The following is a 21,404-nucleotide window of genomic DNA, read 5'->3' as shown; positions in this document are numbered from 1 at the left end:
ATAGAACAGTGGCTTAACCGAGTCGTTTGACCCCTGAGGGAGGCGACAAGTCCGCCAAAACACAGATCTGTGTCGGGTCTTACTATGCTGCCTTAATAAACACTATCCATCTAATACTCCTATCTTGAGAGTCGTGAGTCACCTTCTACTTTGTGTTGCACTTTGTGCTCTTCATAGAGGTTTTCTCCTGTTTTCCTTGTTCATTACAGTGCACCATGGCTGCCACAGAATGTAATTTTATTCAAAGGGAACATGAATAAACATAACAGTTTTTAAATTATTATGTCTATTTAAGGAACAAAGTTATCCAATACCCATATCACCCATTTAAAAAAGTAACTGTCCCCTAAATTTAGTAACAGGTTGCACCACCTTTAGCAGCAATAATTACAACCAAATGCTTCTTATAATTTGAGATCAGTCTTTTATATTGCTGTTGAGGAATTTTAGCCAATTCTTCTTTCCAGAGCTGTTTTAATTCAAACACATTTGAAGGTTATAAGAAAATAAGAACAGCTATACTGGGTCAGGCCAATGGTCCATCTAGCCCAGTACCCTGCTTCCAACAGTGGCCAATCCAGGTCACAAGTACCTGGAAGAAACCCAAATAGTAGCAACATTCAATGCCATCAATTCCAGAGCAAGCAGTGGCTTCCCCATGTCTATCTCAATAGCAGACTATGGACATTTCCTCCAGAAAATGGAGTGGATATAGCACCGTTCACAGAAGAGAGTGTGTATGAACAACTTAAAAATCTAAAGGTGGACAAAGCAGTGGGACCGGACGGGATCCACCCCAGGATATTGAGGGAGTTCAGAGAGGTTCTGGCAGGTCCTCAAAGATTTGTTTAATAAATCCTTGGAGACGGGACAGGTTCTGTGGGATTGGAGAATGGCGGAGGTGGTCCCTCTTCACAAAAGTGGTGATAGGGAAGAAGCCGGAAACTACAGGCCGGTAAGCCTCACTTCGATTATTGGAAAAGTAATGGAAGCGATGCTGAAGGAAAGGATAGTGAATTTCCTAGAAGCAAATAAGTTGCAAGATCTGAGACAACATGGTTTCACCAAAGGGAAATCGTGCTAAACGAATCTCATTGAATTCTTTGACTGGGTGACCGGAGAATTAAATCAAGGACGTGCTATGGACGTAATCTACTTAGATTTCAGCAAAGCTTTTGACACGGTTCCCCACAGGAGGCTCTTGAATAACTAGACGGGCTAAAGATAGGACCCGAAGTGGTGAACTGGATTAGGAACTGGTTGACAGACACCAGAAGGTGGTGATTAATGGAATTCACTCAGAGGAAGGAAAGGTGAGTAGTGGAGTGCCTCAAGGATCAGTGCTGGGGCAGATTCTGATCAACATATTTGTAAGTGACATTACTGAAGGATTAGAAGGTAAGGTTTGCCTTTTTGTGGATGATACCAAGATTTGTAAGAGTGGACACCCCGGAGGGAGTGGAAAAAATGAAAAGGATCTGCGACAGTTAGAAGAATGGTCTAACATTTGGCAATTAAAATTCAATGCAAAGAAGTGCAGAATGATGCACTTAGGGAGTAGAAACCCAAGGGTGTTAGGCAGCAAGATGCTGAAATGCACAGACAAGGATAGGGACATTGGGGTGTAAGTAACTGAGGATCTGAAGGAGACAAAACAGTGTGACAAGGCGGTGGCCACAGCCAGAAGGATACTAGGCTGTAGAGAGAGAGAGAGAGAGAGAGAGAGAGAGAGGTGTAATCAGCAGAAGAAAGGAGGGGTTGAACCACCTGTACAAGTCGTTGGTGAGGCTCACCTGGAGTATTGTGCTCAGTATTGGAGGCCGTATCTTGCTAAAGATATAAGAAGACTTGAAGCAGTCCAGAGGAAGGCAACAAAAATGATATGGGGGTTCCACCAAAAGACATATGAGAAGAGAATGGAAGACCTAAATATGCATACTCTAGAGGAGAGGAGGGACAGGGGAGATATGATACAGACGTTTAAATACTTGAAAATTATTAATATAGAAACAAATATTTTCCAGAGAAAGGAAAATGGAAGACATGAATTGAGGTTGTGGGGTGGTAGACTTAGGAATAATGTCAGAAAATTCTTGTTCACGGAGAGGGTGGCTGATGCCTGGAATGCCCTTCCACGAGAGGTGGTGGAGAAAAAAATACTGTGGTGGTATTTAAAAAATGTGTGGGATGAACACAGAGGATCTTTAATTAGAAAATGAATGGTATAAAATACAAAACTTAAAGTGATGGCAACTCTGGTTGTATCAACTAAGGCAGGTGCTGGACTGGCTTGTACGGTCTGGGACCTGCATATAGCAATCCGGTTTAGGATGGGCTGTAGAGAGCTTCGACAAACTCCAGTAATTTGGTACGTGAGGACAGAGCCAGGCAAACCTTTACAGTCTGTGTCCCGCAAACGACAAGACGGATTCAGATAGGCTAGAGTGTGCTCCAGTAGTTGGAACATAAGGACAGAGCCGGGCGGACTACTACAGTCTATGTCCCAGAAACACCAAAGAATGACCATGATCAAGTATATAATATCACGTTCATTGTTGATTTAATCTTGAATTGATAATGAATGTGACTGTCAGGCAGACTGGATGAACTATTTAGGTCTTTATCTGCTATCACTTACTATGTTACTATACAATTCCAATCAACAGAGAAACTTTTCTAGGTGACTACATATTCTAGGATGACAATGCTCCATGCCATCAAACAAAAGTTTTTGTTAACTGGAAGAAATCCACATTTCAACCCTCGACTGGCCAACACAGTCACCAGACTTAAATTCAATTGAGGACTTGTGGCACGAAATAGTACTGGGAATATCCAAACAGCATCCTGCATCAAAGAGAACTGACAGGAACACTCAATGCAGCCTGGAATCAAGTAGTCACTAGCCTCCATCTTCTACAGTTGGTCCATTTAGGACTGTGCAAGGACATCTACAAGAGTAAAGGCTTACCTACCAAATACTAATCATTAACAAATATCCAGATGGTCATTTTTCTGCTACATTAAATAAGCACAAATTTAAAAAATGGAAAGGAAATGAATGCCAACAATGCTTAAATTACACATTGCAGACAACTTATTCTAGACAAAATAAGGCAAACTATCTACACAGAAACACTCGCCCTCCCAAGCTTTGCCCCTGTCAAATTCTATTGCAGCGTTGCATCATTATAATGGTGAAAAAAGAAGTACTGTGGAGGAACCAGAGGCAATGAAAGTAGCACAACCCAAGAAACATCCCCCAAATAATGACAGAATGGTGAAAAGCAGAAAACTATTTCTGCTCAGAGACTCTATTATCAGGGGCATTAACTTAGGAACACAGTTCAGGGGTTCCAACCTAGTGAAATGTCTTCCAGGATCTTCAGCTACAAGATGTACAGACCAAATACTGAAAGTGATCCAAGAAGAGAGAGAGGCTTCAAATGCTGATGTTGTAATTCACCTGGGGACAAATGACCTGGCCAACAATAGGAAGTTTACAGCACAGAGCTTGGGGAAGGACTGAAATCTTTGGTTCAGACTGTGGCTTTTTCTGAAGTAATTCCTACGTGGGGGAAGGGAGAGGAAAGACTACGCAAAACAGAGGAATTCAGTAAGTGGCTTGAGTCTTGGTGTAAAGAAGAAGGTTTTACATACATAGGAACATGGAGTAATATGTGGAAAAATAACAGGCTGTACTGTAATGATGGGCTACATCTTTCTATGATGGGAAAAAGGATCCTTGGGCAGAAATTCAGACAATATGTTTATAGACATTTAAACTAGAGGGTGGGGTGACAAAAGGAAATAGGGGATTTCGGAAAGTCACCCCCATAATAAACATGATGGCAGAGGGAAAGGTCATGTAAATATAGTAAACCACCTAAACTCACTAAGCACATGGAAAGCTATGTGCACAAATGCTCGTATTCTAAGTAAAAAGGTTCAAGACTTGGAAGCCCTGATGTTTGAAGAAAACTTGGATATTGTTGCTATTACGGAGACGTGGTTCAATAATTCACATGAATGGGATGTGACCGTACCGGGCTATAATCTTTTTAGGATGGATAGAGAGGGCCGAAGAGGTGGAGGAGTGACCCTGTATGTGAGAGACAATATCAGAGCGTCTGAAATGCGGGGAACATGGGGAAAGGAAGAAGCTTTATGGATCGTCCTGGAAAGAGAAGACGGAACCTGTATCCACAAGGGGGTTATCTACAGACCTTCTGCACAAACAGAGAAGTTAGACAAGGATCTGATAAAAGATATTCAAAAGATTGGTATGAAACAGGAGGTGCTACTGTTGGGAGATTTCAATTTGTCTGACGTGGATTGGAACGTCCCCGTCTGCGGAATCGGAAAGAAGTAGGGAGATTGTGGATGCCTGTCAAAGTGCCTTGCTCAGACAAATGGTGACGGAACCCACGAGGGAAGGGTTGATGCTGCATCTAGTGCTCACGAATGAGGGTAGTGTTTCCAATATCTGGGTGGGTGCCCACCTATGTAATAGTGATCATCACGTATGGTTTGATATAAAGGCGGAGTATGGACGCACAAAACTTAAAAGTACTGGATTTTAGACGTACTGATTTTGATAAAATGGGGGAATCCCTGAAGAAGGAGCTGTTGGCGTGGGAAGGCGCAGGAGATGTGGAAAAGCAGTGGTCCAAGCTAAAGGCTGCCCTAAATATGGCGACTGATCTTTTTGTGAGGAAAGTAAACAAAAACAAGAGAAGCAGAAAGCCTATATGGTTCACCAAACAAGTAGCTGAAAAAATAGGAGAAAAAGAGGCTTTGTTCAAGAAATACAAAAGAACGCAACGAGAGGATCGCAAAAAAGATTATTGAATTAAATTCAAAGAAGAGAAAGGGAAATACGGCTAGCAAAAGCTAGAGCGGAAGAAAAAATGACTAAAGATGTAAAGCGAGGTAGCAAGACCTTTTTCAGATATACTGGAAAAAGGAGAAGAGATAGGAATGGAATTGTGAGACTGAAAGATAACGAGAATGGCTATGTGGAGAGTGATGACGATAAAGCGAATGTGCTAAACAATTATTTCTCTTCAGTGTTCATGGAGGAAAATCCTGGAGAAGGACCACAGTTGGCTGCTGAGGGAACGTCTGGGAATGGAGTGGATACTGTGCCGTTGACGGAAGAAAGAGTTTATAAACAGCTGGAGAATCTGAAGGTGGACAAAGCTATGGGGCCTGATGAGATACATACCAGGATACTGAAGGAGCTCAGAGAGGTCCTGACAGGACCTCTTAAAGATTTATTTAATAGATCTTTACAGACGGGAGAGGTTCCACGGGATGGAGACGAGCGGATGTGGTCCTCTTTATAAAAGTGGAGACAGGGAAGACAGGGAAGAAGTGGGAACTACAGACCGGTAAGGCTCACGTCGGTGGTAGGAAAAATAATGGAGTCGCTGCTGAAAGAAAGGATAGTTAACTTTCTAGAAGCCGACAGGTTACAGGACTCGAAACAACATGGCTTTAAGGAAAATCCTGCCAAACGAATCTTATTGACTTCTTTGACTGGGTGACCAAAGAACTGGATGAAGGACGTGCACTAGATGCAATCTACTAGGATTTCAGCAAAAACTTTGATACGGTCCCCCACAGAAGACTTAGGACTGAAAGTGGTGAACTGGATAAGAAACTGGTTGACTGACAGGTGGCAGAGGGTAGTGGTAAATGGAATCCGCTTGGAGGAAAGGAAGGTGAGCAGTGGAGTTCCTCAGGGGTTGGTGCTGGGGCCTATTCTGTTTAATATATTTGTGGGAGATATCACTGAAGGGTTGGAAGAAAAGGTGTGCCTTTTTGCGGATGACACGAAAATAGCCAATAGAGTGGATACCCTAGAGGGAGTAGAAACAAAGGGATCTCTGAAACTTAGAAGAATGGTTGGGGGTCTGGCAGTTAAAATTTTATTATATCACATTTTATAAAAGATGTAAATTTTATTGATTTACAGGGTAGATAATTTGATAGGTTTCTATATCATTTTAAGTTAGTTAAAATTTAATGCCAAGAAGTGTAGAGTGATGCACTTGGGGTGCAAAAAACCACACGAGAGATACCGGATAGGAGGGGAGAGATTAGTAAGCTCGACTCAGGAGAGAGACCTTGGGGTGTTGGTGTCTGAGGATCTAAAGATGAAGAAGCAATGCAACAAGGCGACAGCTGTGGCCAGAAGGATGCTAGGCTGTGTAGAGAGGGGTATAACCAGCAGAAGAAAGGAGGTGTTGATGCTCCTCTATGAGTCGTTGGTGAGGCCTCACTTGGAGTATTGTGTTCAGTTTTGGAGGCCGTATCTTGCTAAAGATGTAAAAAGACTGGAAGCGGTGCAAAGAAAAGCTACAAAAATGGTATGGGATTAGAGTTGCAAACCGTACGAGGAGAGACTTGCTGACCTGAACATGTATACTTTAGAGGAAAGGAGAAACAGGGGTAAACATGATACAGATGTTCAAATATTTGAAAGGCATTAATCTGCAAATCAACCTTTTTCAGTGACAGGAAGGCGGTAGGACTAGAGGACATGAATTGTCGTTTCTTTCTTTACAACATCTGTAAAATCTGCCCCTTTCTTTCCGAGCACTCAACCAAAACCCTCATCCACACCCTTGTCACCTCTCGTTTAGACTACTGCAATCTGCTTCTTGCTGGCCTCCAACTTAGTCACCTCTCCCCTCTTCAATCGGTTCAAAACTCTGCTGCCCGTCTCGTCTTCCGCCAGGGTCGCTTTACTCATACTACCCCCTCTCCTCATGTCGCTTCACTGGCTCCCTATCCGTTTTCGTATCCTGTTCAAACTTCTTCTACTAACTATAAATGTACTCACTCTGCTGCTCCCCAGTATCTCTCCACATTCGTCCTTCCCTACACCCCTTCCCATGCACTCCGCTCCATGGATAAATCCTTCTTTTCTGTTCCCTTCTCCACTACTGCCAACTCCAGACTTCGCGCCTTCTATCTCGCTGCACCCCACGCCTGGAATAAACTTCCTGAGCCCCTACGTCTTGCCCCATCCTTGGCCACCTTTAAATCTAGACTGAAAGCCCACTTCTTTAACATTGCTTTTGACTCGTAACCACTCGCCTCCACCTACCCTCCTCTCCTCCTTCCTGTACACATTAATTGATTTGATTTTTTGTCTATTAGATTGTAAGCTCTTTGAGCAGGGACTGTCTTTCTTCTATGTTTGTGCAGCGCTGCGTACACCTTGTAGCGCTATAGAAATGCTAAATAGTAGTAGTAGTAGTGAGGTTGAAGGGGGACAGACTCAGGACTAATGTCAGGAAGTATTTTTTCATGGAGAGGGTGGTGGATATGTGGAATGCCCTCCCGCGGGAGGTGGTGGAGATGAAAACGGTAATGGAATTCAAACATGCGTGGGATAAACACAAAGGAATCCTGTTTAGAAGGAATGGTTCCGCGGAATCTTAGTGGAGATTGGGTGGCGACGCCGGTAATTGGGAAACCAAACAGGAGCTGGGCAGACTTCTATGCCCTGATCGTGACTGGATAGGGATGGGCTTGAGTGTAAATTTTAACGGGTTTTGATGTTAGCTTCAGAATTTTTAGTACAGGAACAGTGCTGGGCAGACTTTTACGGTCTGAGCTGAGAAAGGCAGGGAAAAATCAAACTCGGGTATACATTTAAAGTGGCACATACCATGTAAAATGAGATTATTTTGTTGGGCAGACTGGATGGACCGTACAGGTCTTTATCTGCCGTCATTTTATTATGTTACTATGTAGACTTTTGCACACCACTGTATCTATTTATATCTATACTGAGAGACAGAAAGATTATTTTGAAATGAAATGAAAGCCAGTCATGGTGATTGTAATTTTGAAACTGGCTAGGGCCTTGCATTCTCATGAGTACTGGGAAGTCATTTTCAAAGATCAATGCATACAATGCAAGCATAAAGAGCCTGCGCACTTTGCACCTGCACAGGAGCAAGTGGAAAACATACGTCATAAAGTAATATGCATATAATAATGTTGGAGACTGTATTTTTAAATTTATAAACACTAAACTTTAATCTTATAGAAGTCATATGGTTTTACAGCACAACTGAACTGATGCAAAAAAGAAAATCAATAACTAACAATATAGCAGATGGTTATAAACTAGATTACAGCATAATATACCTCTTTTTTCAGATTCTGCTTTATCACTGTTGGGTCTCAGTTTGGCTCCTTTGTCAGCCAGCAATGCTACAAGTGCCTGTGTCACCACAAAACTGGGAGAGGTCACAAGTTTATTTTCTTCTGCAATCCCTCTCAGAAAACTGGGCAGAAACTTTCGCTGAATTGGGTCATCAACTGTAGTCAAATTTACACCTGTTGCAGCTGAAATCAAATTCTGAAAGAAAAACAGGAAATTAAATGTTTAAATCTGATTTAGGATAAAGAAAACAGATGCATCTTTTGCATTTTTTACTTTGATGTTGCCAAAATAGGAAATTAATAGCAGATTTGGAAGCTGATTTAATTGCAAATGCTCAGAAACGTTTGTGAGAGGACAAGTGGGAAAAGATAGAGAGGACATCATAGTGGATCAGTATCATCCTTCTGTGCAATTTTATATCTTAAGCAGAGTTCTGTTGGTGTTCTAAATCTTTATATACCTTACAAAATCACTTCAACAGAATTAGTATTTTCTGACAGACGATGCTCATGACTACCAATGTGTTAAGGATGGAGAACTTCAGAGCTGTGTGAAAGAGGATAACAAGTGCCTGTTCACAGTACTAATTGTTTGCCAATTTAGTGATTAATACAAACTTCAACAGAGTTATTAACAGAGCCTACTTTCCAGGAAGTGTGTGTGTATATGGGCAAAGTAATTTTATAAACCATTTCTGTACCTGTGAATATAAGGGCTCTTAAAAACTCAACCCAACTAAATCTCAAACTGTAATGTTTTCTCCCCAACCTTCTGTCTCACTTACTCATTCATACTCAGGGGATGTTTCATATGTATTTAAATGTACAGCCTTGTGTATGTCTAATAGCACTATAGAAATGCTACTCTCCCTCTAGTATTCATGGCACCAGTACTCCGCTTAAGGACTTAGTTAAGATTCTTGGTGTCACTATAGACCATATGTTAATTTTTCATAAACACAATTCAAAAGTTATCCGTAAGTTTCTATACCCTACGACAAATTTGCTCTCTGGTCTCTGTCAGATCTCCCTTCACTTAGAATATTCAAACTTGCTCTTGTAATCACCAAGCTCAATTACTGCAATTCCTTATACTCTGGTCTTCCACTTAAGCGGAAAGAAGGTGAAAGCTTGGCTCTTCAATCAGGCCTTTAATGGAAGAAGTAACTAACTTCTTAGCCTCACTCACACACACAAGGAGTGATATGGGCTGCACATACTTTAGCAGGACATGTTTATCTACTCCTACCCTAGCTGAGATAATATTTAACCCTCTCTCTGACCTCATGTGCACCTTTTTTTTTTAATTACATTTGTACCCCGCGCTTTCCCACTCATGGCAGGCTCAATGCGGCTTACATGGGGCAATGGAGGGTTAAGTGACTTGCCCAGAGTCACAAGGAGCTGCCTGTGCCTGAAGTGGGAATCGAACTCAGTTCCTCAGGACCAAAGTCCTTTCTTTAAATTAGTCACCTTCAGAGCTCATTTGATCACCATGGCCAGGAGCAGTAGCAGAGTAATATAACTCCTGCGACTGTCCCACTGATCCGACTATAATTGGCTGATTTGCCTGCAAATCGTTCCCTGACTAATCATAGAAAACAAGCTACATCGCTGTGTAGCAAAGGGCCACTTGGGTGATCTGAGTGGATTCAAAACCGCCATGCAAGAACTACTACTAATCATTTCTATAGCGCTACTAGACATATGCAGCGCTGTACACTTGAAGCGAGACAAGCAAAGGCTGGTAGACTCCAAAATGGCGGACGGACGTGACACATCGAGCCCCCAAGTGAACACCATGTGGACAACTGAATTGGTGGTGGAGGTGAAAGCTGCAATACAGGCAGCGCTGGATTCTAAACTGCAGCAACTGCTCGATAGAACCGAGGAAGCTCATGAGCGTATTGACAGTGTTTGCTTGGAGCTTGATGACGGTTTGTGCAGGACCTCAGCTTTGGAGGCTCAGACACGAGATATGGCCGACGAGCAGGAGCGCTTAAAGAAAAGGGTGGCTGATCTGGAAAATAAGGTAGATAATTTTGAAAATCGACCGAGACGCAATAATCTGCGGCTGGTTGGTTTACCCGAGGCAGCAGGTGCACAGGACCTTGTGGGTTTCTTACAGTCATGGCTGCCATCAACGCTACATCTTGAAACGCAGCTGCTTCATTTTCGGATTGAAAGAGCTCATAGGTTGGGCCCCGAAAGTGCATCGAGAGATAAACTTAGAGTGGTGATCATGAAGGTTTTGAATTACTCTCACAAACTACTGATTCTATGAACTATTCAAGGAGGAACAACCCTAAAACATCAAAATCACAAGGTACTTTGTTTTCAAGATTACTCTCTTCCAGTTCAACAGCAAAAGAAAACCTTTGTATCAGTATGTGCCTTGCTGAGCAAGCTACATAGTCGCTTTGTCTTGCTATATCCGGCAAAGCTCCGGGTTATTCATGAGGGTCAAACCCACCTTTTTACTAAGCCTGGAGAAGCACTTGCCTATTTGGAATCCTTGCCGCAATCTTCCTCCTCACCGGAGACATTATCATGAGATACATGTATTATATAAGAACTGTTGGAAAACAGTGCTTTTACATATCCAGGATGGCTGTGGTATGTTGACTGATGCCTAAATGCCAGGTGTCTTCAACTTTTGACTCACTGAGAAGGGGAATGACTCGCCTCACTACTGGACTACTGTCTATTACTGTATTCCCCCTCTTAAGGGTTTTTTTTGTCATAATTTAGGACCAAGATTTTGCACCTATGCTCATCTCTCATTTGCAGCCTTGTTATGTTTTGCTTTAATTGGATACGTAGTGTGTTTCTATCATAACCTTGCAGAAGACCTTGGGGAGGGATTGGGTGCTTAGACTGAGCTCTTCCCTTTTCTTGGAGGGATGGGAAACTTGAGGGAATTGTCTACCATTGTGTTCCTTTTGAGGAGGGGAATTATAGTTTTATGAGTAGCTATTTATCTATGGAAATAGGTGGGTGGGGATGTTTCTGCGATTGAGTACCCGATTTCTATCTTAACTCTTTCCCTTGCCTCATACTCCCCCACCTCCTTTTTTAGAGATTTATCCTCTTCCCTCCTTTCCTCTCCCTCCCCCCTTCTTCATTTTTTAAAATTTTTTATATAGAGCTATACTGTGTTGATGACTAGTGGAGATCCGAGGGAAGTGTTCCTCAATTCCAGAGATGCTATATGGGAGGAGGGGACAGTGCGTCAGCCCTTAAGAGGATGGATTCTATTTTGCTTGAAGACTTCCTGACAGGACAACTCTTGGTTGTCTTGTTATGTAGTTCTGAATACCTGCCCACACGACCAGAGATGATGTAAAATTCTTACTGTCTGTTAGGGTGATTTAGGTGTATCATTCATATGAAAGTATCTTGACGATTTGTGCTGTCCTTAATGTATTTCTCTGTATCATATTATTCTCTTTGGAGATGTTCTTGGCTACAGTAGGCAATTCTGGGAGGACAGGAATCTGGATCATGGGGAGGGTGATCATTAAGTGACAACTCCTAGGAGCTGTTTGGGTTAGAAGAGGGGATGGGTTGGGGGAGGCAGGGATGGGTAGAGGGGGAAAGGGTAGGGGAAGATACAAGGTAGAAGGAGCATTGGTATTGGAGAAGCATTCTCCCTTAGAGGACTTTGGGGGCTGGTTGATATTGGAGGGATGTAGAAGGTATAGCTGGGTATGTTGGAGGCTGGGACAACATACCCGAAATTTATGGAAAATTGATTTGTTCTACTGGTCATATATAGGTGCTATTACATGAAGAATTGGAGGGTTTATTTTTAGAATATGGGGGGTATCACATCCCCTATAAAAAGAAAAATGAGTTTACATAGCATACATCGTAAAGTGGCCACTATAGCCATGCTACAAGAGACACATCTTTCTTCAACAGAACATCATAAATTACATACCTGGTGGGTTGGAGATTATGTTGAGGCTCCTGTGCGGGGGAAGAAAGCCGGGGTCCTTATATTATTATTTTTTTAAAATTTTTGTTACATTTGTACCCCGCGCTTTCCCAATCATGGCAGGCTCAATGCGGCTTAATAAGTACGAAAAACCTCAACAATTTCACAATCTGTATGAACCAAATGCCCTGAAGTATTATGAATTGCTAAGACCTTCCCGGGACCCTTATTTTGTCACACCAAACGTATCAACAGCCTTCCTGCCTTGTTCCCATGTTTATGGAACTGATACTGATAATAAATGTCCGATTCTTTGGCTCTTTGATGAATTAGTTCATTAAGGGAGCTCTGAGCGGCCAAGAAACGATCGCTATTTCAGCAGATGTTATTTTTCTATATTGTTGATGATAGTATACCACTTGTTTCTCCAAATGTAAAATGGCCGCATCCCTCTGTTTTTTCTTCATAATGCTAAAAGCGATAATATCACCCCTCAGGACCGCCTTAGTGGATCCAGAGGAAACATCCATCGCATAAAAGAAGATCCAGTAAGCCCTCCCCCTACCTCCACCCATATGGGGGCATGATCTGATATCGCTGTGGGATCAATTGAAGCCAAGCATATTCTCAAGAAGAGCTCTTCCCCTATTAAGATATAATCTATACGGAACTGAGTCTGATGCACTCTGGATAAGTGTACGTAATCCTCAATTGGGGTCAGAACCCGCCAAACATCCGCCAACCCTAACGTAGCACAAAGAATCCCCCTAGTGCTATCATATCTAGCACCCCCAGGGGATGTGATTTATCCATAATAGGATCCGCTACAACATTAAAGTCTCAATAATAATCGAAGTTCCAATGAAAGGTTGGAGTTTATGAATGATTTTACAAAAAAAAAAATTTTTATCATACACACTGGGAGCATAGATGTTACACAACACATATGGAGTTCCATCAAGCACCAAGTGTACAATTATATAGCGACCCTCTGGACCTGCCTCCACCGATTTTTTTTTTTAAATCAATTTGTAGTAGCCTAGTGGTTAGGGTGGTGGACTTTGGTCCTGGAGAACTGAGTTCGATTCCCACTTCAGGCACAGGCAGCTCCTTGTGAGTCTGGGCAAGTCACTTAACCCTCCATTACCCCAGGTACAAATAAGTACCTGTATACAATATGTAAGCCGCATTGAGCCTGCCATGAGTGGGAAAGCGAGGGGTACAAATGTAACAAAAATAAAAAAAAAATAAGTACATAAGTATTGCCATACTGGGAAAGACCAAAGGTCCATCAAGCCCAGCATCCTGTTTCCAACAGTGGTCAATCCAGGTCACAATTACCCGGCAAAATCCCCAAAATGTACAAAACATTTTATACTGCTTATCCCAGAAATAGTGGATTTTCCCCAAGTCCATTTAATAACGGTCTATGGACTTTTCCTTTAGGAAGCTGTCCAAACCTTTTTTAAACTCCGCTAAGCTAACCGCCTTTACCACATTCTCTGGCAACGAATTTCAGAGTTTAATTACACGTTGAATGAAGAAAAATTTTCTCTGATTCGTTTTAAATTTATACATTGTAGCTTCATCGCATGCCCCCTAGCCCTAGTATTGTTGGAAAGCGTGAACAGACGCTTCACATCTACCCATTCAACTCCACTCATTATTTTATAGACCTCTATCATATCTCCTCTCAGCCGCCTTTTTTCTAAGCTGAAGAGCGCTAGCCGCTTTAGCATTTCCTCATAGGGAAGTTGTTCCACCCCTTTATCATTTTTGTCGCCCTTCTCTGCCCCTTTTCTAATTCCACTATATCTTTTTTGAGATGCGGCGACCAGAATTGAACACAATATTCGAGGTGCAGTCGCACCATGGAGTGATACAAAGGCATTATAACATCCTCATTTTTGTTTTCCATTCCTTTCCTAATAATACCTAACATTCTATTTGCTTTCTTAGCCGCAGCAGCACACTGAGCAGAAGGTTTCAACGTATCATCAACAATGTCACCTAGATCCCTTTCTTGGTCTGTGACTCCTAAGGTGGAACCTTGCATGATGTAGCTATAATTCGGGTTCCTCTTTCCCACATGCATCACTTTGCACTTGCTCACATTAAACGTCATGTCATTTAGACGCCCAGTCTCGTAAGGTCCTCTTGTAGTTTTTCACAATCCTCCCGTGATTTAACAACTTTGAATAACTTTGCGTCCTTAGCAAAATTTAATTACCTCACCAGTGACTCCCACCTCTAGGTCATTTATAAATATGTTAAAAAGCAGCGGTCCCAGCACAAAGCCCTGGGGAACCCCACTATCTACCCTTTGAGAATTCTGACCATTTAACCCTACTCTCTGTTTTCTATCTTTTAACCAGTTTTTAATCCATAATAGAACACCACCTCCTATCCCATGACTCTCCAATTTCCTCTGGAGTCTTTCATGAGGTACTTTGTCAAACGCCTTCTGAAAATCCAGATACACAATATCAACTGGCTCCCCTTTATCCACATGTTTGTTCACCCCTTCAAAGAAATGTAGTAGATTGTTGAGGAAAGATTTCCCTTCACTAAATCCATGTTGACTTTGTCTCATTAATCCATGCTTTTGAATATGCTCTGTAATTTTGTTCTTAATAACAGTCTCTACCATTTTGCCCGGCACCAACGTCAGACTCACCAGTCTATAATTTCCCGGATCTCCTCTGGAATCTTTTAAAAAAATTGGCGTTACATTGGCCACTCTCCAATCTTCCGGTACCACGCTCGATTTTAAGGATAAATTACATATTTCTAACAATAGCTCCGCAAGCTCATTTTTCAGTTCTATCAGTACTCTGGGATGAATACCTTCTGGTCCAGGAGATTTGCTACTCTTCAGTTTGTAGAACTGGCCCATTACATCCTCCAGGTTTACAGAGAATTCATTAAGTTTCTCTGACTCGTCAGCTTCGAATACTATTTCCGGCACCGGTATCTCACCCAAATCTTCCTCAGTGAAGACCGAAGCAAAGAATTCATTTAATCTCTCCGCTAAGGCTTTGTCTTCCCTGATCGCCCCTTTTACTCCTTGGTCATCTAGCGGTCCAACTGATTCTTTTGCTGGCTTTCTGCTTTTAACATACCTAAAAAATGTTTTACTATGTGTTTTTGCCTCCAACGCAATCTTTTTTTTCGAAGTTCCTCTTAGATTTCCTTATCAGCGCTTTGCATTTGACTTGACATTCCTTATGCCATTTCTTATTATTTTCAGTCGGTTCCTTCTTCTATTTTCTGAAGGATTTTCTTTTAGCTCTAATAGCTTCCTTCACGCTGGCCCAGTGTCTATTTTTACCTGTTTTTGCAGTATCCCCTGTCCGTTTGACATTTCTTCTGTCTTGTTCACCATCCACCTTCCCTCTGTGTCCCTACTGGTTCTGTCCAGCATCTCCATTCTGTGTGGTCCCTGTCCTCCATCCACATTCACCATCTGCCCTCTCAGTGTCTCTGTCCTCCCATTACATTCAGTGTCTCTCTGTCTTGCTCTTTTCTGCATTTCATCCTGTTTGTCCCTCCCCACCCTACGTGGAATATATTTGCCCTGGGCTTCCAGGATGGTGTTTTTGAACAGCATCCATGCCTGATGTAAATTTTTGACCCTCACAGTCGCTCCTCTAAGTTTTCTTTTCATCGTTCTTCTCATTATTATCATAGTCTCCTTTTTTAAAGTTAAACGCTAACGTATTTGATTTCCTATGCATACTTACTTCAAAGCTAATATCAAATCCGATTATATTATGATCACTGTTATCAAGTGGCCCCAGCACCATTACCTCCTGCATCAGATCATGCGCTCCACTAAGGACTAGGTCTAGAATTTTTCCTTCTCTCGTCGGTTTCTGTACCAGCTGCTCTATAAAGCTGTCCTTGATTTCATCAAGGAATTTTACCTCCCTAGCGTGCCCCGATGTTACATTTACCCAGTCAATATCAGGGTAATTGAAATCACCCATTATTATTGTGTTGCCCAGTTTATTTGTGTCCCTAATTTCCTTTAACATTTCTGCATCCGTCTGTTCATCCTGGCCAGGCGGACGGTAGTACACTCCTATCATTATCCTTTTCCCCTTTACACATGGAATTTCAATCCACAGTGATTCCAAGAAGTGTTTTGTTTCCTGCAGAATTTTCAATCTATTTTGATTAAAGGCTCTCGATAATATACAATGCTACCCCTCCATCAATTCGATCCACCTTATCACTACGATATAATTTGTACCCCAGTATGACAGTGTCCCACTGGTTAGCCTCCTTCCACCAGGTCTCAGTAATGCCTATTATATCTAATTTTTCATTTAGTGCAATATATTCTAACTCTCCCATCTTATTTCTTAGGCTTCTGGCATTCGCATATAGACATTTCAAACTGTGTTTGTTGCTCCTATTTACATCATGCTTAGTACTTGACAGTACTAATTTGCAATCTTTTGTCTGATTTTTATTTAGGGACACCATATCTACTACGGTCTCTTTTGCAATCTCACTATCATGATACCCTATCTTCCCTGTTTTGGTGATATGTTTGAAAGATACCTTATCCCGAACATGCGCTTTTGAGCAACTGTGGGCCTTCCCCCCATTTCTAGTTTAAAAGCTGCTCTATCTCCTTTTCAAATGCCGATGCCAGCAGCCTGATCCCACCCTGGTTAAGGTGGAGCCCATCCTTTCGGAATAGGCTCCCCCTTCCCCAGAATGTTGTCCAGTTCCTAACAAATCTAAAACCCTCCTTCCTGCACCATCGTCTCATCCACGCATTGAGACTCTGGAGATCTGCCTGTCTCTTGGGCCCTGCACGTGGAACAGGTAGCATTTCAGAAAATGCTACCCTAGAGGATCTGGATTTGAGCTTTCTACCTAAGAGCCTAAATTTGGCTTCCAGAACCTCTCTCCCACATTTTCCTATGTCATTGGTACCCACATGTATCAAGACAGCCGACTCCTCCCCAGCACTATCTAAAATCCTATCTAGGTGACGCGTGAGGTCCGCCACCTTCGCACCAGGCAGGCAACCAGGCGAACCTCATGTCCACCAGCCACCCAGCTATCTATATGCCTAATGATCGAATCGCCAACTACAACAGCTGTCCTAACCTTTCCCTCCCAGGCAGCACTTGGAGACATATCCCCTGGTGGCCAGGTCCTGGCTACAGGAGTATTTCCTACTTCATCAGGGTGATGCTCTCCTTCTAGGAGACCTCCCTCCTCCAAGGTAGCACAACGGCTACCAGACTGGAGGTGGGACTTCTCTACAACATCCCTGTAGGTCTCCTCTATGTACCTCTCTGTCTCCCTCAACTCCACCAAGTCTGCTACTCTAGCCTCAACAGAACGGACACGTTCTCGGAGAGCTAGGAGCTCTTTGCATCGGGCACACACATATGACATCTCACCAACTGGGAGATAATCATACATGTGACACAATGCAAAAGACTGGATAGCACCCCTCTCGCTGCTGGACTGCTGACTCCATCTTAGTGTTTTTGAGTTTTCAATAATTTAAAACTTGCTACAGTATTAAGGATATTAGCCTAATATAAAAGTGTCTTTTAGTTTATATAGTATATTGTATGATTTAGTTAGTGTTTCCTTCTTAGATGGTAATGAAATGTATTTAAAACTCTGTAAGAGCACTCCTTGCTTGTTACCCTAATTACAATAACTGACTATAAATGAAGAGTTGTCCTAGGGGTGGGAAGACTAAACTAGATCCTTCAGTGCCTGTTAGATTCTATCTGTTAATGCTGTGGTACAAAGTTTTTAAAACTAAGTGGAAAAGACTATGGAGATTAGTTGATAAAATTTGCTTTTTATATTTTTATTTTACCTAACACTAACCTACAATTCCTCCTTTAAACCCCAATCTTTAAGTTCCCAAAGCAAAATAGCGTTCACTTACCAGAGAAATGTTCTCTTCTCTCGGAACTTCTCAGAAAGAAAGTTCAGTGAGACCTTTCCTCTTTATTATTATTTATTGCATTTGTACCCCACATTATCCCACCTTTTTGCAGGCTCAATGTGGCTTACAGAGTAGGGTTATGTTAAAGTTAGTACATGATTAAAATACAGTTGATCAAGGGCTGAGGTAAACAAGGAGTTAGCTAAAGTCAGTACATGATTAAAAGATAGTTGATCATGAGCTGAGGTAAACAAGGTGTTAGAAGGACAGATGCTGGGTGGGTTGTGTGAAGTGTTTTAGGTGTGCTTGGGTGGTTTGGGGATGATTAGTATCATTGAGGGTGACTTTTGTAAACTTTGTTAAAGAGGTGTGTTTTCAGAGCTTTGTGGAAGCTGGTTAGATTGTTCATGGTTTTCAGGGCCTTGGGTAGCGCATTCCAAGACTGTGTGCTTTTGTATGCAAAGGTCGTAGCATAAGCCTGTTTGTATTTCACTCCTTTGCAGCTGGGGAAATTCAGATTGAGGAATTTGCGGGCTGATCTTTTGGCGTTTCTGGGCGGTAGGTCCACTAGGTTTAGCATGTATAGTGAGGCGTCTGCACGAATGATTTTGTGCACGGTTGTGCAGATCTTGAATTCAATGCGTTCCTTGAGCGGAAGCCAATGTAGTTTCTCTCTTAGGGGCTTCGCACTTTCAAATTTAGGCTTTCCAAAGATGAGTCTGGCTGCCGTGTTTTGGGTTGTTTGAAGTTTTTTGATGGTCTGTTCTTTACAGCCTGCGTACAGAGCGTTGCAGTTGTCCAGGTGGCTTATTACTAGCAACTGAACCAGGGTGCGAAAGACGTTTCTTGGGAAAAAAGGTTTAATTCTTTTGAGTTTCCACATCGATTGGAACATTTTTTTCATTGTGTTCATCACGTGGGTATAGAGTGTGAGGTTTTGATCAATGGTGACGCCAAGAATTTTCAGGTTTTGAAAATATATATTTTATGAAATGTATATATATGAAATATATAATATATATTGAAAATATATATTTTATGAAATGTATATATATGAAAGTATATAGTTTTGAATCTAGGGGGCCTCTTTTAAACACGCTCTTTGAAGCTGACTCAGCAACCTATGGAAGTATCCTACTTCCCCACACCTTAATTAACACTTAATTGAGGTCGCTGGATGAGCTACCTCTGCAGCAGCCAAGGAACAGAAAATAACTGCCTTTTAGAACAAGCATTTTTGGCTGTTTAGTCACTGTCTGATTTCCATCCAAAGAGGATTAATTCTCATCTTCATCAGTGCCAATGGAGCAAGATGCAGCTTATCCAGTAGAGGCTACATCACCATAGTCTCTCACTGGAGCACAACACTAACAGCACTGATGTACCAAGACTGCTGGTGTCATTCAAGAACCCTTGACATGAGGGCCACTCATTTATCCTGGCATCAGGTGGTGCAACTCTCACCACAGACCTGAGACCCCAGGTTCTGATACACCCCAAGTAACTCAGGAGGATGATGCCCACACCTTTGTCAATGACAGCATTTGAGGAGCAGCTCATGCAAAAGTTAGAGGAGAGCAGGGAACACTTCTTTGCAGCTTTGACAAGTTTGATGTCAAGACACAGAGGGGTCCAGGTGATCCTTGAGACCCATGCACTACCTGCAGAAAATACCTGCCGCTCTGTTGTTGACTTCCAGTGTAATCAGTAGAGGAAGCTTCCCCAAGACAACAGGAATCATCGGTGTCTTAACACTCCTGGCCAAGGCCTGATATTTGTACCTGTAGTTCAAGACAGGCAGACTAGCACATCTCCTGTGGAGTATCTTTATCAATATGACCCCTGGGCACTCCTGAGATTCTAAGGAACAGCTGCAAGTTTTCTTGGAGGAGGGGTCCTCCCCCAGGCCTTCTTTCAGACTCCTCTCCATCTCCCAAAAAACAAATTTCTACTTGAGGAGTTTTTATTCATTGATTTGATGAGGGCAATGGCTCAGGGCATCCTATCTGAAGTCAGAGCTGGAGGAGCTCAGGACAGAAAAAGTGGACATCCTCCAATTCCTTGATCCATCCAAGAAGGCTGGCGCAGTGCCCATTTACAGAATCCTGGAGAAGCATGACTAAAAAGAACCTTCAGGTGCACCTTGATATGTTGCCTACTACTCCCTAAGAAATGTAGAAATGAATTCTCTTTGGCACAATGCAAGTATTAAGATAAGCACTAGGAAGACAATGGAAAGCGACAAAGTTGGTGTTGGGAGGAAACATTATTGAACATGCTACTCCACATTTGGCTAAGCTTCACTAGTTTCTAGCGAAAGTTAGAGTTGAGTTTAAATTGTTAATCTTTGTTGTTGAAGTTTTATTTAGCTTTAGTCTTGGAATAACTTATAATTTACTTCTTTGCTTAATTCAAGGAGAGGTTTGTGCAAGATTTGAAACTTTTAATGCCAAATGTAAAAAGATGTCCTCTTAAAGAAACAAGAAATTGGACTATAGTGGGCACAGCCCCTGCGGCTTGGAATACCTTGCCAACTAAGAACTGTATTTAGTTATCTTGTCTTTAGGAATGGTTTTAAAATCTGGTATTTTCTCAAATATATATAATGAAACTACATTGCTTCTATTGATAGCTGCCTTCAGCTTCTCTTGGCCAAGTGGTTTAAAAATGCACATGTTAAATCAAAGATGATGTAAATTTGAGAGGTTTAGAGTGTGGCCAATATACACTGGCTTACGAGCGAGGGTCAGTCTTGTCATAATGAGGGAAATTATATAAAGCTTTATTCACAAGTAAAGCATGTTTTACAAATGAATAGTAAAAAAAGAGTGGTATCAAACAACCCCACAATCCACAAATGCAAACCAGAACACAGTGGAGGTGTCGAAATAAATGGGGGTGACCTAATTTATTTGGTCACCCCCCACTGTGTTGTTTTACACATGAATAACAGCTCTTACAAAACTGTATGGCTGAATGCACATGTATAAGTTTGTGTGCTAACAAGATTGTGCTACTTATATGTGCACCGCTGTGGAAGAGGAGAGCAGTCAGAGATGTGATTCATGCTTGATTCTTATTAAATGCTTGTATAGGAACATACATACACATGTATACCTTCTTTGGAGGTGTAAATTTGTGTGTAAAAATTTGTGCACTACTGGAGATGGTTCTGGGTGCTTATTTTATAAAAGACAAGTGGAGGGGCATACTCGAAAGGGGCGCCCAAGTTTTCCTGAGGACGTCCTGGCGAAGGGGCGGAGAAAACCCGATTTATTGAAACAAGATGGGCAGCCATCTTTCATTTCGATAATACGGTCGGGGACGCCCAAATCGCGAAATTTA

General features: G+C 42.0%; 1 protein-coding gene across 1 annotated transcript in view; it reads right to left on the bottom strand.

Moving 5' to 3' along the window:
- Positions 1 to 21,404, bottom strand: part of HERC1 (HECT and RLD domain containing E3 ubiquitin protein ligase family member 1) — a 736,289-nt gene that overhangs the window by 186,748 nt on the left and 528,137 nt on the right. The window contains exon 51 of the mRNA XM_030188195.1: positions 8,170 to 8,383. Coding sequence (XP_030044055.1) covers positions 8,170 to 8,383 — 214 coding nt within the window. The remainder of the gene's footprint in view (positions 1 to 8,169; positions 8,384 to 21,404) is intronic.

Source organism: Microcaecilia unicolor, chromosome 1 (genome assembly GCF_901765095.1).
Source record: "Microcaecilia unicolor chromosome 1, aMicUni1.1, whole genome shotgun sequence".
NCBI lineage: Eukaryota > Metazoa > Chordata > Amphibia > Gymnophiona > Siphonopidae > Microcaecilia > Microcaecilia unicolor.
Note: the sequence above shows the minus strand (reverse complement) of the source record. Positions and strands in the feature narration are given on the sequence as shown.